Below are 18,420 nucleotides of genomic sequence, written 5' to 3' on the forward strand. Positions count from 1 at the left end.
CTCACTAACAATCAGTTTCCTAATGAAGGGGAAAATTCCACTCCTCCTTTGTCACTTAAACTTACTACCATTTTTGAAGTTACCATAAAGTTTTAAGTTGTACCATAAGTTATAATAAACTGCCAGCTGATTTTCATTACAAACCGCACTGCAATTGAAGTAGAATTTAGAAAAATGCAAGATTAGGAGGCTTTGTTAATTATTCTAAAATAAAACTATGGTCTAGTATAGAATTGGGCATCTCTGTTGGTCTGAGCAGGGATCCAGGTATGAGGAACTATGATGCCCCCTTGGATTGCGAAGCACCTCACCATCACCTGCCCATAGCACAAAGCAATGTTGTCTGTGCTTGCTGTAGCTCAGCTCCCTGAAACCAAGAGCCGCTGGCCACTCAAGCATAGACTCATAAACTAAGGTCAGAAGGAACCATTATGATCATCTGCGTTGTGCAGGAAGTCAAACTAGGACACAGAATCTCACCCACCCACTCCTGTAACAAACCCCTAACCTTTGTCTGAGTTATTGAAGTCCTCAAATCGTGGTTTAAAGACCTCAAGGTGCAGAGAATCCACCAGCAAGTGACCCGTGCCCCATGCCGCAGAGGAAGGCAAAAAACCTCCATGTATGTCTCAGGTTTGTGCAGAGCTCACCCTCTCCATGCAGGCTAGTGATAGGTACACACTGATCCCCACGTCCTCAGAGCACATACCTGGCAATATCCAGCCCTTTACTACTGAACATTCAGAAACTACCAGGTACACTGTCCCCAGGGGAACAGTGAAGCCCCCCGCTCCCCATTTGTTTAGCTCAACTGAGGATGCACTCCAAGATTACATCACAGCACTGAGATAGATTTATAGTGAAAACAAAGCATAACATTATGAATATGGATTATGTAACTAGAAATGGTTATCTATAAAACACAAAAAGCATAAAGCTTAAAAGCATAAACTTAACTTTAACAGGCTAAAAACTTTTGTCCAAAGCAGCTTCCCTCACCAAAAGGATTTCCAACCAACGTGGCAGGGATCCCGCTTTCCTGAATGCTAAAAGTGCCCTTTTTGCTTCCTCAGAAAAGGATAAAATGGTGTCCTTTCATCTTCTTTTTATAGCCCCAAAGTGCATTGTTTCGTCTCCAGAGTGAAGATGACCCGTTCTCCCCCCCCCCCCCGGTTTATTCTCTCCTTTTATCTCCTGTTGACTTCCCATCCCCCTGTTGATTTGAAGCTTCCATTGTGTTTTTCATAGGCGAATTCACATCCTTTGTCTGATCCAAAACTTGTCAGCTCTGCCTTGGATACAGATTTTAAAACATTTTAGTACATATACACAACTCCTTAAATATCATCCATCCATCTCATAACAATTACGAGAAGTGATATGCTATCAGCTTTTACTGGATACCTCTCTTGCTCCGCTGCGGATAAACACTATGAAAGCAATGTGTTAGGTGTGGTGAGTTTGTCAGGCTTGTCAGGGATTACTGCTACAACACAGTGAACCCTTTACCAGTTGGCGTTAAGGGGTTCTTAGCATCATGGGAATGTCTGAATCTTAAACCCAAGATTCTCTCTCTGCCCTTAGTAAGTCCTTTAGAGCCTGATTTGTAGAAATGCTGAGCCCCCACATATTTTATTGAAGTCAATAGAAGCTGCGAGTGCTCAGCTCTCTGAAAAATCAGACGCAACCTTTTTAACCTCCTTTAGCCATGGGTACACTAAAAGTAGGAATAATAATACATAACTACCATATGGGAGTGTGGTGAGCATTAATGTTGGTTGAGTGCTCTGTAAGTGCAAAGCATTATCTCTATGTATAGAAGCAATTATAAACTCATGACAATTGATTTTACATATTCTTAACAGTACCGTAAGAGAGGAATTTCAGGATAGCAGTACAGGCTGTGGAGTATTCCAGCTTCTGCATCCTAGGGCTTAATCCACAGCTTACTGAAATCAGTGGAGAGACTCTGACAACTATGGCCTTTGACACAGGCTCACAGGCTGCAGTGGGAGGGGAGTCTGGGGTAGCTCAGCTCCTTCCTCCATTATCTCCTCCACCTGAGTTCCTGTGTGCTCAGTGACCAAGGTACCAAAGATGGTCCTATTGGCACCCTTCCACCACACGTAAAATCCAAACCTAAGGAATCAAACAAAAACTGCCTTTACCTTCCCTAACCTATTTAAAAATATTGGGTAGCTCAAATTGCGTATGACGTGTGTTCCTTTCTACAAGTGTGGCCACTAATATAGCACTCTGTTCGCAGGTAGGATTTTTCCTTCATCATTCCAATCAGGAATGAGTTAGAAATTTTGGAAGTTTTTGACTCCCCTCCTACGAGACCCATTAATCCAAGTGAAAAGGAAATTATGAAGCCCCAGTTTAGAGAGATTCTATATACCAGACCATGATTCATGTCTAAAGAGAGGATGGGTCAATCTACCTTTACAGAGGTCATATTGAAGTAATTACCAGGGCTAAAAATGTTATTTTGGAGGCTGAAGGCCTCTGTAAGAAAACACTTAGATGAGAAGGGAAAAAATATATGACAAAAAGTATTAAGGATAAGAGAGATGCATTGAAAGTGACCTGCTTATACCCTTCCCAAACTACATTTTTTTTGTGCCCAAAGTCATAACTTTTGGAAGCATCTAGTCCAATCCCCAACTACTTTTCTTTTGCCCCAGATCCCTAAATGGCCCCCTCAAAGATTGAACTCACAGCCCTGGGTTTAGCAGGCCAATGCTCAAACCACTGAGCTATCCCTGCCCCCTTCAGAGGTAGTTTTTAACAAGTTAAATGGGTGCACAGTGTACCATAAGTACCCAACATAATTGGCATCACAAAGACTTGACTGGAATATTGGTATAGAAGGGAGCAGCTTGTTCAGGAAGGACAAAAGGAGGGCGTGTTGCCTCATATACCAGATGTATACATTTGCATTGAGGTTAAGATAGGAATGGGAGGCAGACCTGTTGAAAGTCTCTGGGTAAGGATAAAAGGGGTAAAAAAAACCAAGGGTGTTGTTATTCTGGAGTCTACTATACACCACCTATTCAGGAAGAAGAGGTGGAAGAGGCTTGTTTGAAACTAACAAAATGATCGAAAGCACAGGACTTGGTGGTAATGGGGGACTGGAATTAGAATTCAAAATGATCTTGACAAACTGGAGAAATGGCCTGTAATAAATAGGCTGGAATTCAATAAGGACAAATGTCAAATACTGCACTTAGGAAGGAATAATGAATTGCACAAATACAAAATTGGAAATGACTGCCTAGAAAGGAGTACTGCAGAAAAGGACATGGAGATGAAAATGGATCAAAAACTAAATATGAGTTAACAATGTGATACTGTTGCACAAATTGCAAACGTTCTGGGATATACTAGCAGGAGTGTTGTAAGCAAGACATTAGAAGTAATTACTCCACTTGGCACTGATAAGGCCTCAACTGGAGTATTGCGTCCAGTTCTGGGCACCACACTTGGGGAAACATGTGGACAAATTGGAGAAAGTCCAGAGGAGAGCAACAAAAATGATTTAAGTTGTAGAACACATGACCGATGAGAATTTTTTTTTTAAACTGGTTTGTTTAGTGTGAAGAAGAGAAGACAGAGGGGGACGTGACAACAGTCTTCAAGTATGGAAAAGGTTGCTAGAAAGAGGATGATACATTGCCCTGTCCTAGTGGAAAAGGCAAACAAGTAGTCATAGACTTAATTTGCAGCAAGGGAGATTTAGGTTAGTTATTAGGAAAAGCTTCCTAACTGTCAGGGTAGTTAAGCACTGGAACAAATTACCTAGGGAGGTTGTGGAATCTCTCTCATGGAAGATTTTTAACAACAGGTTAGACAAACACCAGTCAGGGATGGTCTAGATAATACTTAGCCCTGCCTCAGTGCACGGGGGCTGCACTCGATGACTTATTGAGGTCCCTTCCAGTCTACATTTCTATGATTGTAAGATTCATCTGATACATGCTCTTTTATAAAGTTATTTAGATTCTTAAATTCTTTTCTTCCTCTCCATAACTCCTTCTGACAGAATTTTATTCCACTAGGAGCACAGAAGAACACAACAGTACAAGTTTCAGCAATTTTAGAGCCCATGAAAGTTAAAATGATGGAGGAATTATGCAGCATTCAACAGCAGTTTTACTCTTCCCATTAATACTTTGGCAAAACTTGGGACTGTCCAAGGAGGGGCGGTGGAGGAAAGAAGTGATTAAAATTGAATACCTCTTTGTGACTTTCCATAAAAAACAAAATTTACTATCTGAACAGCCATGAATACTTACAAGGGACTCGTCTGATTGTTTATGAAGATAGTGTTTTCAACTCTCATCGGGCAAGCCTGGTAAAACAATTGCTGGAAGTGGAACTTAAGTTACCAGCTTAGTAGTTTGGCTGCAGAGAAAGAGCACCAGATGATATTGCTATTAACGCATTTTGTAATCGTGTGCAATGTAGCATATCATGTTTTATAGCAACAAAGGTTTAGGTACAATTAAGAAGAGTGGATGAACTCCCTTAATTGCAAATTAACGACTTACTCTAGCAAAGAGCTTCCTAACACTACAGCTAAAATAGGCTATTTATCTCCTGCTGAGCTTGCGGCTACTTAAATATTTCCACAGTGGCAATGTGCCTGGTTTATCCCAGTCACGGTTGCCCCCGCCCCCCAGCCACTGTGCCAGCTACTATATAAACACAAAAAGGTAGACAAGGTCCCTGACCCAAAAATCTTACAACCCGAGGCTTTGATTATGCAAAACCATACACAGATCAGTCAATGGGACTGCTCACAGTGTACAAAATCAAGCAGGTGCTCAGGTCTCTGCAAGATCCATAGCCTTTGATGACAAGCAACATATGAAGAGGTGGGGAAGATGGAAACCATTAACTATATGTATTTTCAAACAGCCATTAATACATGTTTATATTCATGTATACATTTTGGTTTTTTTGATAATCACCTAAAGAGATTTACTTTCCCCAACTGCCCCTCAACCCAGCCGTTACAGATTGGCTGATTTCTTGTAGTCAGTGGTAGGAGTGGGTTTTGAGGAGGAGCTTCAAGCTAGTATTAAGGCTCAATGCAGGCAGGATGCATCATGGAAAAGGTAATAATCCAGAAGCTAGAGAGAAGACATTTGTTGGAGTGACAGACAGGTGTGCAGGTCAGGTCTGGCAGCAGTGGCAGAATTGATGGAACAAGGCAGGCAGACAAATGATTGAAAGGGGCAGAGTTGTGAAGGGCATCCAAGGTTAGGACAAGAAGCTTGAACTTGAAAGGAAGCACTAAATCTAGTGTCTGGAGTGTTTGCCTAATTAGTTGGTGTCAGGTTAATCTGCTGTTACACAATTAGGGCTTGTCTACACTACCCACTGGATTGGTGGACAGTGATCGATCCAGTAGGGGGCGCGATTTATCGCGACTAGTAGAAATGCAATAAATCAACCGCTGAGCGCTCTCCCTTTGACTCTGGTACTCCACTAGAATAAGTGCAAGCGGAGTCAATGCGAGAGCATCAGCTGTTGACTTACCGCAGTGAAGACACCACAGTAAGTAGATCTAAGTATATCAACTTTAGCTACGCTATTCATGTAGCAGAAGTTGCGTATCTTAGATTGATCCTGCGCGGTAGTGTAGAAAATCCCTTAGTTTCTTTACAGAGGAGTTAATTTGTGGCTTTCAAGGAAGTTTCTAGCTGATGGATTTTAACCTGAAAACCTATGCTGTTCCGTTTGATATAGAAAACTTTACTATGCACACATTTGTTACGCCGGACACTGCTGACTTAAGCCTGATCTACACTAGGAAATTAGGTTGGTGTAACTGTAACTCAGGGGTGTGAAAAATCCACACCCGAGTGATGCAATTAAGCCAACTAACCCCTGGTGTAGACAGTGCTAGGTCAATGGGAGAATTCTGTACTGCCCAATTTTTATTTTTTTTTAAGTGAATGATCCTGCACATCAGGGTGCCTGATTTCAGAAGGTAGGTGCTCAGCATGTTATGAAAAACAAGTCCCCAGAAGGTGTCTCCAGTCGGGCTCCCAAAAATTGAATGTAACCAAGGATTGCTAGTCACTCAAATTATTGGAGGTACTCAGGCATAATCTTCACTAAGGGTCCACTTCACCTGATGCTTGTGCTGGATCCACAGTTACAAGGTTCGTATAACAGGGTGGCTGTTTGCCTCAAAGCCCCTCCCTACCTAGTAGGTGGTGGTGATGGAAAATGTTGAAGTGTGGTTTTCTGATTCAACCATTGCAGATGGCTCATTAACTACTAGCAGAGGTGGATGTGGCTCTTAAAACAGAGGATCGAGGGTGTGGGCTGAACAGCCCTTGGGAGGAAACGCCAGGAATAGACAAGCATGGGCTTGACCTGGATTTTGTTTCATTGAATTTGGAGTTCTTTTTGTGAATAAAAATAACCATCACGTTGACTGCGTTTGAAGCATGGTGGGGAAGACACCTGTTCATAATTATCTTGAACACATATCTTCCCAAAAGAAAAGGTGTGCAAATTCAGACTATGCTGAATATCTTACTATCCATTAAGAAGGCTGACATACCTTTTATCTAGTAATTCCTTCTGAATTGCACCTGCATTGTTAAATATGGAGGGAGAGACCCAGATAATATCCTTAGCAGTTTCTATAACTCCAATCTCATCTCTAATTTGTTGTCTCCCTATGCAGCATCATTTTAGCCATTGTTCTAAAAGAGTTCTTGGACAAAGGAAGCAGACAGATCAGCACCACAGTCAGAGCTAAAGTGGCGAGAGAGGGAGGCAGAAAGAGGAGACAGACAATAAGTGGAGTGGTGAAGGGAAATGTGTAAATATATATCCAAGAAAGAATTTGTCCCTACTCCTTTTGTATTCTTGAAGTGTGACCATCTTCAGAGATCAGCAGTAATACACCACACTCTCTTACTCACATACACTTAAGAAAGCCTTTAAAAATCCCTTGAAAAAAAGTTTCCACAACAAGAGAGGCTTAGAACATGTATAATATGTAACCGTGCCCCTAAATAAACTTTTATCATTAAGGCTTGTGGATAAATGCATTCGATGCACAGAATACAGTTCTGCTTTGGACATTGTCTGAAAAAGGCTGAAGAAACATGATAACCTCTGCTGTCTTAACCATCTTGACAGCCATTACCACTGAATAGCAGTAGATGAGGAGGAATGGAACACAGTTGTTCAGGTAACTCCAGAGAAGGGGTCAAGGGAGGTTACCAGAATGAAGTGAGAAAAGAAAAATGAAGTATAGCACAGCTGCCCAAATACCATAAGCAGAACAAACCAACTTCAAAATCAGTGTCAAAAGCGAGGATGAAATGTTGGTTCTCAGAAGATTCAAACTCTCTAGTTTTTGTACCTGTAAAAAGCATGAGTGGTTCTCTGTTGATGCATTACAATACATGTACAAACAAAACTAGTCAATGCTAGGCAGTGGGGAGACCAAGAAACTCAGGAGAACTCAGGTTCTTTGTTCTGAGAAAAAATTCCTTTTGGCACCAAGCAGCCCCAAAAGTTTCTTTCCTCATGCCTGATAGATGTGGCAACCATTTTAAAGGCCATGTTCAAATTACTGCCATCATGGTCCAGATTTTTTGTTACTGATCTAGCTATTGCCTTGTTATGACAGTGTATTGAAAAGCATGTGTGTTGGCTTAACATTTTCTAAAAGGAAAACGCTAAGACAAACTACGCAGGTTAAAATGTTGTTAAATTTTAACTATGCTACATTCACAGATCTTCATAAGCATGCCATGTTTACAGAACTATAAAAAGGGTCTTTTCCTCACTGAAGTACTGGCAGCAGAATGCACACTGCTGGAACAGACAAGGTGGGCATGTGATGGCATATATTGTGCAGGCAGTGTAATGGGACTCAACGGGGGAGATAAAAAAATCTATAACTTGCAAGTCCAATTTCAAAGTCATATCTGGGATAATGTGAAACTCAGGGTAGGAATCTTTAAAAAAATATTCTTGTAAAATATACTTGTGTTCCTCAGGGAATCAAAGGGATTTACCTCTCTGCTTCGCTAGGCTGTTCTGTCTTTTTGACATTTTGATGTTGTTTACTGTTCAAATCTAATTTTGGAATTGAGCGGTTCATTTCAAAGGTGTGTTTTTGACTAACATTCAGGCAGCTCTCCGAAGCCATGGCCAAGGAGTTGCTAAGCTCCTCAGCATCAGTGCTGGCATTTTTAAATTCATTTTTGTGGAGGATGTTGGGACGAATGTTACTTTTACCATAAAGGCTCAGTTCTGCTCTCAATTGTGTGGGTACAACTCCCACTGAATTCACCAGTGTTACTGAAGGGAAAAATGGGCCCTAAATTTGTTTATGGAGCTATATTTACTGCTTGTATGTTTTAGAATTATAAAAAGCAGAGAAGGAAAAGCTCCAGTCAGAACATTTAATCCATTACACCAGCCAATTTAGAATTGTTTCTTACTGTAAGCTATAGATAGAGTTGTCTCCTACTGTTTCCTGTAATATTGAGCTTTTTGGTAACTAACATGAATAAATCCTTTGATGCTTGCAATATATTTACCTTAAATAGGCAGATGAAGTTTACCCAGAAATAATTTTTATTCTTCAAACTATGATGTGCCAGTTTCCCTTCAGGACAGTACAGATCACTGCTACATAAATCCTGAGTAAAATTATATTTTTCAGTCTGATTAGTAAAATTGAATAGATCTATCATGTCAATAAGTCCACTGTTGACCGATATAGGGTGAGAACACTGGCATAGGGCAGGAAAGTAATGACAGTTCAGACTCATTTCTAAAGCCATTGCTGAGGGCTAGATTTAGCAATGAAGAAGACTATAATCAATAAGCTGTAACTTCTGAAACAATGACAAGGTATTTTAAGAATTATATTGATATTGCTCGGTCTAAAAGAAAACACAGACATTAAATAGGGCATACATTATACAAGAGTATAGCATTAATTTTTTTTTTTTTTTTTTTTTTTTTACAAAGAATAGTTTATCCTGGGAAGACCAGAATTATGGCTTTTGCCTACAAACATAATCAAACATGGTAAAAAAGACACATAACAACATAGATTTTATTATTATAATTATTATACATGTTAAAAATGCAACCACATCAAAATAGAATACACAGTTAAAAAACTGTTGCAGAGGACGTAAGAAAATAGTGTGTATATATTTTATATATAAAAATCTACAGTATTTACTAGTGTTGATACATATTTTGGAGCAGTCCCAGGCTGCTAGCACAAAGTAAATTGTACAGCTTTATTTTATTATGAATCACAGAACCATGGTTAAAACTTTGGGATTATTACACTTAACCACATTATATACATACATTGCTAAGCTGCTGTAAGCAATCAGATCTAAGGTAAGCCCAAGTAATATTCATCATCTCAATTTCAGTTTAGAGTTTTTCAGTGTAGTGCTTAGCTACTGTTCCTTCACTGCAGTTTGCAATCTTTAAAATATAAAACTGCCCAGTTCATTACAAATTACACCGCTCATTATATACACAAAAGTAGTGTGTGAAATATACTACGTTACTTCCATTTTTTAAAAAAAACCAACATTTTACTTCTGTACCTTAAAACCTAGACAGCCAACCTGCAGCAAGAATAGGCACTACAGCTCATTCTTTAAAAGAAAAATTTATCTGTTTTCTAGTGTTCAATGTACTCAGCTAACGCATCTCAAGAAAATGCAAATGACAAAACACTCCCCAAACAAAGACTGATTTTTAAGTGTCCCAGAACCTACCAGTGTTTTGGTATTTAAGTATTATAAATCTTTTCTGTTAAAAGCTCTAAGGACTTAGTCTTGCAAGAGGTCTGTTACCCTCAGCTCTCATTAACTTCAATGAGAGTTCAGAGTGCTTGGCAATTCCTACGTTCAGCAGCTCACAAGACTGCACCCCAAGTATGCCACTTAACCTGCATTTTTTCTTTTCACAGTGGATGAAAGCCAAGGAGAATGTAGAGTACAAATGGCTGCAAACACTAATTTAAAAAAATATTTAATTACAAAGAGTCTATTAAGTTTCTTATTAACAGTCAGGGTTGCACATCACACAATCTCTCAATGGCCCGACAGTGCAGCAGCACTTGCCCAACCCTGGACATGAACCTATTGCTTTCTGGAAAAAGGAGGGCAAAAGCAAAACATGTCATTGAACTGACATTATGGGAAAGAGCATTGAACACAACCATATAGCACTAGGGTTGCCAATTTTGGTTGGATGTATTCCTGGAGGTTTCATTAGATGACAGTCTTTAATTGAAGATTAATCTTTAACTCCTGGAGACTCCATGACAATCCTGGAGGACTGGCAACCCTACACCACACACAGAGGGTGAAAATAGCTACACAACCCCCATGTTCGGCCCCCAAGTTTCAAGTGACTGGCAACACTCTTATACCAGTAAGAGGCCTGTTTGGCAATCCAGTAGCTCACACTATGACTGGTTTGCTAAGTTAGACCCCATGGTAAGGCTGCATGCCGTGAGAATGCAGCACTATTTCTGCTTCTAGCATTGTATACGGTGTGCTCAAATAGTTCAGAGGACTTAAATGGGAACAAAAAGCATTGCTTTGCAACATTGTACTTGGGTACAAAGGTACAGATTCCGTGCTGAAAGTTCATCCATACCCTAAAGACTTGCTACACTCAGACTGTCCTGATTTTAAGCACCATTGTCGGCCAGATCAGAGCGACACTCTTTTTGGCTCCATGGTTTTGCTTGTCTGTTCCTTCTGGCTGAGGGAAAGGCAAGATAGCAGCCAAAGGAATGGAGATTAACTGGGAAATAGCATCCCATGTAAGATTACATTAACAACCCAGAGCATCTCTCTAACTTCAGTCAGATCCTGGGTTACTGAGGCAGTTTGTATATAAAGACAGGAAAGGCCATCCAAAATGAATGGGTCATTTATCAAATAAATTACGAAGAAAATAATTAAACTAAAATAAAATACTTCACTAACCTAGCCCAAGAGTAAATGCATTACATTTTAGCCTCTTTAGTTCTTCTCCAGGTACATGTTTGTGTATTTGCACAAGCACACTTACTGCATTGTAATGTCAGTCAAAATACAGCTTGCAAATGTGTTACAGTTGCTAGGAAGAAACATCATAGCTCTGTGCAAATTATTTAAATTTCAGAAACATGGTAGTGTTAGATACATTTTGCAGATGACTCTACTGCTATTGCTATGTTTATATGCATCAGATCCCTTTCAATAGGTTCAATGCAAGTTTAAAAGCTCAACTACCTTTCAGCCAAAGTTTAAAATGGCTTTGAAATAATGTTATTACTTTATCAGAGAATTGCATGAGCTGCCCACATTCTGTATAAAATACTGACTTGGACAATTATAAACACAGCAATATATATCTAATGGTTTCAGTTCTTGCTTTTTAGTCAGCATTGATTGATTCTCACAGAAGCACTGATTCATGCATAGACATCCCATCATTTTGGTTTCTGTAGTGCTGGGCAGGGGCTGGTGGGCCTGAATGTTGACATTGTGCTGAACCATGTTCTTCCAAGGTTGGTGAAGTCCTATATCTTATTGGACTATCCACAGAAACAGTTGGAAGATTATGGTCCTGAATAGGTGTTGGCTGACAGGCTGCATACTTCTGTAAGTTGCCCAAGTGGCTTTGGTTAGCCTCTTGGTTCCAGGGCTGCCTATATATCTCATGTCTATACATATAAGTAGCATCCGGCCTCTTTCTGTTGTCTGGTAAATAATCCACTGGAGGAATTATAAATTTGACACCTGAGGGTGATCTAGAGTTGCCAGGATAGGCATCAACAGGTAAGACTTCTATTCGACTAGAAGGTGGAGAAATAGCATTTTGGCGATTGGCAGGATAAGAGTTCATATGTGGTTTATCTGGAGAAAAATCTGTTGAAAAGATAGAACCATATGGTCTACCAGAAGTGTTGGTTCGGTTCCCATGATTATACTGTGAAGGTACAAAACTTGCACTAATTAAGCTGGAGGCATGCTTTGGAGTGTTTCCATGGTACACAGGTGGGTTACTATAAGATGGTGGTGGCTGTTTAACATTTGATCTGTGATCTGACCCATCAGACTGAGATGAATATCTTGGGCTTCTCAGTTGGGAACTGACGGCATAATTGTTGGATATTTTTAGTGGGCCAGGAATTTTTGCACCTTGCTTTCTAGGACTACTAGAGTGTGTTACATTCCTGGGACTTTGCGGATGAGCTCTTTCTAGCATCTCCTCAACAGGATTCTCATTATCATGGTCAACACCTGGAATATTGTCATACTGTGATGCGTTAGACTCTCGCTTACCTTCATCAGCATCCAAACCCCTCACCTTTTGCTTTACATTCAATGGCTGTCGTTCACCAGGACTAGGTGGCATGCCTGAAATAGCATGGTTTACTGACCTACCTTTCACTTCCACGGTAAGTTTTGTAGTCTTTTCAATAACTTTGATATCTGAAGGTTTATTCCATTTAGGTACAAATTCCCTTCTTGTATCTGAAGTAGCATTAGAATTTTGGTTAGCAGCTGCATTGTTATATTGTCTAGAATTGTCTTGTACTGTTGACTGAGGCTTTTTTCTGATATCTACGTCATTCTTAGATAGCTCACTCCGGACTACTGGTCCAGGCTTTTGTTGTTTTAAAGAAGGCTTCTTTTCCAGTGAATTAATTCTTCGGTTATTTGGTGAATCTTCTTGTACTTTTTCAGGAGATAGTCTCCTTTCTGTCCTTCTTGTTGTCTGTGTTCTTGAAATACTAGTGTTGCTCTGTCCATTGAGCATATGAGTAAGATTAAGCATGGCAGGCTGAGGTTCCAATAGAATTTGTCCCAACGGCTTCTTTGGAAATTCATCTTCTTTACCTAAAAAATAAGTAATAAAAGTAAACTGAAGTTTCTTCATATGGAACTCTGCATGTGTGTTCAACACTTACACACACACAAAATACATAAAAGACAAAAGTCTAGACAACCAAATTCAACTCTGGATTTAGATCTCAGACCCAAAGTTCAGTTATATTTGGAGCTAGGGTTTTTTTTTCTAGTCAATATATAATGTCCATATATATATTTAAAGGACATTATACATATTTTATATATCTTTGATAGGAGTTTATCAGCTCTGAAAATCAGACCACTTATTGAAGTGCCTAAATATGACTTTAGGTACACTTTGTCTAAATTCCTATCTTTTACAGTTGCAAAGATACTAGCAGAACTAAATATGCACTCAATACTGCATTGATTGTCTTCATGAGTCAGCAGCAGCTATCCTGCTGCTCAGAGTTTTCCCAAGCACTAGAGTACAATTAACAATATCCAGGTCTGTTTTACCACTGTTATACTGAACATTGTGGAAAGAAATGCAACTGAGAAATGTCACGTCATTTTTACATTACTGCTGCTTGGGAAAGCAATTAGCAGTGGAGTACTGGAGTCTTCATGGAGGGGACCCTCTTCATCCCCACAAAAACCTTGTGTGCAGGAGTAGATTAAGAAGTCCCATTCTACCAAAGTAGTTAAGAGGCTCTGGAGGAAGGACAAAGTGATAGCTGTTTCTACCTTCCAGAAGATAGATAGAGAAGGAAGATTTCAATTTTATTAGTGATCTTCTACATTGAGTCCATAACAAGGGTTGACGGACAAAACCCTGGTAAGAATCCCAGTCCCATACTCCTCCTCAGCAGTTGAAGGTGAGCTGCTGGGTTTCTCACAAGGCCATTATCCTTGAGCTCATACTTCTTCCTTATTGAAATATGCCTATTAGGTTTAGGCCACTGGCTTGCAGCTGTTTGGGAAATTTTTGAAGCTCTTTATATTACACACACACACCCTAATGATCCCAGAAGAGTCTGAAATAAATCTAGCATATAAATGCTTGTTTCTTAACTTATACTAACAAAGTAAGCAATCAGGTGTGCAGTTATGCTGGACAACTATACCATGCAAGGTGAAACACAAAGCCAAGAGACTTCAAAACACAAGAAAAATGGGTACCCAGTGTAGCTACACAATCAAAGTATGCAAGAGCTTTTATTTTTTAAACATAGATTTTTTTGTTAAACATTGAACAGTAAGTTCACTAAAACTGACTAATGGTTACATTAGATAGTTACACTTAAATGCTTTGTCAGTCAATCAGCCTCTTTTCATAATGACCCTATTAAATATGTACAGTATAGTTACAAGATTATGCTTACCACTTTCATTTTTTAAATTCAGTTCTTTTTATGGTCATTGTAGTTAGAAGAGAATTTATTTTAAATATCTAGGTACTACTAAGGTCCCCATAATCACAGAATCTGAATGCTAAATGGAAACACTAATATTTCTGTTCTGACAAGTATCAGAGGGTAGCTGTGTTAGTCTGGATCTGTAAAAGCAGCAGAGAGTCCTGTGGCACCTTATAGACTAACAGATGTTTTGGAGCATGAGCTTTCGTGGGTGATTACCCACTTTGTCGGATGCATCCGACGAAGTGGGTATTCTCCCATGCTCCAAAACGTCTGTTCGTCTATAAGGTGCCACAAGATTCTTTGCTGCTTGTTCTGATAAAGATGGCAGTAAAAGACATTTACTTAAGCATTTACTTAAGAGCAGCATAAAAGTGGAGAGTTCTCTTTTGGTTATGAGCACAACATATCCTACATCATTCAATGTTTAAATGTCAGTCTCTTAAGGTGACACTATATTCCAGATTGCAACCATGTAAAAGACTTAATTATAAACCGAGAAATGATAGCTATACAGCCTGTCTGATAATGCCCATATGACTATTTATACTAACATTTCTGTTGACATTATTCTCTCCTTTCAGCAGTCAGAGCTATTTTCCCATTCTAAATTAATACTGGTAAATAAGTCTTATTTCCACACCTCGTAAAACTGTAGCTTCCCTACTTACACGCAGCAATTTCCTTCCTATTATAAATAGAAAAAAGTTAAGTATGTAATTTTTAAATGTATCCCCTACACAATCTGTTTGAAAATTTGCCTGTAACTTTTAAAAATCAGACAGGATAGCCAAATAAACTCTATCATATATCAGCTTACTAAGTAAAAACTGCAAGGACAGGAAAAAAAAAAGCCCTGGATTTGCTGAAAAATTATATAGAAAAGCTATGTAAAATCATTGGTAGAGAAATAATTTAGTGTTTTGATCCTCATTGCTGCACTAGAGACACAGGACCATGCAACTTTCGTCTATCACTGGAAAATCTGAAGTTAAAAGTTAACATCTCATCACCACCAGTTATTTGTATGAACAACTCATTCCGTGTCTTTGTATAGTGCACCTGAACGAACACTCAATTGTCTCTCTAAAACAGGGATCATCAACCTTTGGTATGCGGCCCTACAGGGTAAGCACTCTGGCAGGCCGGACCAGTTTGTTTACCTACTGCTTCCACAGGTTCGGCCAACTGCGGCTCCCAATGGCCACGGTTCACAGCTCTAGGCCAGTGGGGGTGGCGGGAAGCAATAGCCAGCACATCCCTCGGCCTGCGCCACTTCCCGCAGCGCCAATTGGCCTGGAGCCGCGAACCATGGCCAGTGGGAGCCACGATCAGCCAAACCTGTGGACACAGCAGGTAAACAAACCGGCCCGGTCCGCCAGGGTGCTTACCCTGGTGAGCCGCGTGCCAAAGGCTGACAATCCCTGCTCTAAAATGTAGTGATTAGAAGTATTAATAGCATCATGGAAACTGTATAAACAATAACATGAGTTCAATCTTTGACAGCTGATTCTCATTAGAGGGGGATGGCAGAAACTGAGATCATCACTGGATAGCACATAGGAACTGCCATCAACAATCAGGGCCGCATCATGCTAGATTCTGCATAGGCAAATAAAAACACAATTTACAGTCTAGGTGTCAGACAGGAGGTAACAGGTGCACAAAACAGAAACATGAGGAGGGTGGGAGAGATGACAAAGTAACAAAATGAGAGTTTAACAGAAAAGTCTCTGTTTCCTACTCCCCTAACTAATGCCAGTTTCATAGTTGTTGTATGCTGGTGGTCATTCTCAATGTGCTCCAAATGAAGTCTACAGTGCTGTGTAAGGTCAAACTTACCCCCTGCCTGAGATCTTGCTGCACTGGTAATTTAAAACAAACATCATCCTAAACTTAATCCTTCCAGCCTGACTGTTCTTAAGTTTCCTCGTGTCTATCACTGGTTTCACTCTAATCATAAGGTCTCATAACTTGGCAGAGTTAACAAGCTTCCTGCCAGAGTCAGCAGAATTCACTCAGCTTATTTATGCAAGGCACTAACTCTTGCTATCCTGATAGGTCACAGAAGTGTCCAGTATCCCTATGCAGAGTGGTGGATCGTACCACTCTGTTACAGTTATATTTCAAAAGACAGCAAGTGAAACTTGCAAGTTGAAGATTAAGAAAATAAAGTTAAGTTAGAATTGTTTTCCCACAAATTTCCAAGACACAGAAAAAGGCAGAGAAACTATGAATGGGCTAATAGAAAATCCATAAATGTCTTAGAAAACCTGAATCAGCAAGTGCACTCAAATCGCACAGATGACACGATTCGTAAGGAAGAACTGACTGCTCTTCTGCATGGTTCTGGTTTTTTACAATCCATATAGAATACATAGAAACTATGATGACAGGTGCTTTAAGAAAGCTGAGAGATTCCTTCATAAAGATGGCTTTCCAAGACAATATACTGAACACTGCATCACACAGTTAAAAATTGTCCCATATTCTTCTCTGGGTGGAATTGACTCCCTACAGAGGCTCTGCAAAACCTTTAAATCATTTATGTCCCACTTATGCTCTCCAACTAGTGTGTATGCAGAACTTAAGACCTTGTGCTTGTTTTCTACACAGGGATGAATTTCACCCTTAATAAACATTCCAACACTAGAGCCATATGTCATTAATTTTTCCCATCTTATTTGTCTCAATGAATTTTTTTAAATTAAGAAGTACAGCATTTTACAAAAATGAAACACTTCTGTGTAACACTAAACTGTCTATTTTAATGATAAGAATGAAGTCTGCATTGGGAAGTAAATACATACAATATGCCCTTCAAAAAAAAAGTTTGCGTAAACTATACAGAAGTGATCTTGGTTTTATGTGCTGTTAAGTAGTTTGCAACTTTCAGGTGATCCGTAAGGACTTATGGGATGTTGTAAGAAAATGGCCCATCAGTAACTATACTGATGTAATTTTAACACAGATAATTTAATGTGCTTGTATGCAATAAATATCTTAAGAAAAAGTAGTCCTCCTTTGTCAATAACGTCTTCCATGCTTGAAATGTAACTATTCAATCTATTTTTAAACAATAAATAGTTGCATTCATATTTAAATATGCATTCCAGTACCTACATCAATGCTTTCTGTATTTGCATATACACATTTAAAAGCATCAACTGTTTCCCTTCTCTTTCAGTCTTGAAGAAATTCACAGAGCAGATTGGAATCCTTTGAAAGGTGCTTGGTTGAACAATAAGTTTTTGGTTTTTTTAATTCGACACACTTAAGGTCTCTTAATTACCATTAAACTTTCATAAACCCCAAGCGAGAATACTGCAGACATTTTTTATTGAATTCTACATTGCTTTGAAGATGATTTTCTGTAATCTTTCTCACATGGTTCACAGTAACAGAGTGCATTAGCACTGGTGTGTGTGGTTTATATGATGTATGCACTAACCTGAATTATAGTTATAAAAAGGATGTCAGGACAACCCTACACCGTAATATTAGTTATGGAACACTACTGTGAAGCTAAGACCAGAGGAGCAGCCAAAATGTTCCAAGCCTGCAACTGTTGTTCAGAAAGATAAAACCATGGGCATTCTAATAACGTGATACCAGGCTTTAGCTTTCTATGATTTGATGATACTGGAGCTTAGAGTCTGCATAGAAACAAAAGACAAAATATGGGATGAAAAAAGACACAGCTTTATATCTTCATCATAAAGCCTCCATGCAACACAAATTAACTTGGCCTCCCACTCAAACATGGAAAATCTTGTCTGGATCAGTCAATAAACATTTGTACTCCAGATATAGCCACTTTACTAAACTCTGTTAGCTATGGTCCGTTTTCCTAACAGGCAAAGCAGCAAAACACATACCTGAATCCTAGGCTCAGTCATGCTCAGATTAACATTCACTAAGGTTTGCACACCTCTTACCATAACGCAATCCAGGCTAAAGACATCATCAAAAGTGATGGGGTAGCGGCATGGTCCAATAACAAGAATCTTACAGCATAAAGGTATATTCCAAACCACTGACACCTCCTACAAAAAAGTACTTTGTTTTAAGCTATAAAATATGTGTTTAATACCTACTAGAAATCAACACAACATCAAAAAGAACGG

At 39.4% G+C, this 18,420-nt stretch overlaps 1 protein-coding gene across 2 annotated transcripts in view; it reads right to left on the reverse strand.

The window, feature by feature from the left end:
* Positions 1-9,015: 9,015 nt before the first annotated feature.
* USP6NL (USP6 N-terminal like) overlaps positions 9,016-18,420 on the reverse strand; it is a 259,616-nt gene continuing 250,211 nt past the window's right edge. For both annotated transcript variants that reach the window (XM_075064228.1, XM_075064229.1), the window contains exon 15: positions 9,016-12,923. In XM_075064228.1, the coding sequence (XP_074920329.1) occupies positions 11,476-12,923 (1,448 nt within the window). In that variant the 3' untranslated portion in view covers positions 9,016-11,475. The remainder of the gene's footprint in view (positions 12,924-18,420) is intronic.

The sequence above is a fragment of the Chelonoidis abingdonii genome, chromosome 1, assembly GCF_003597395.2.
Source record: "Chelonoidis abingdonii isolate Lonesome George chromosome 1, CheloAbing_2.0, whole genome shotgun sequence".
NCBI lineage: Eukaryota > Metazoa > Chordata > Testudines > Testudinidae > Chelonoidis > Chelonoidis abingdonii.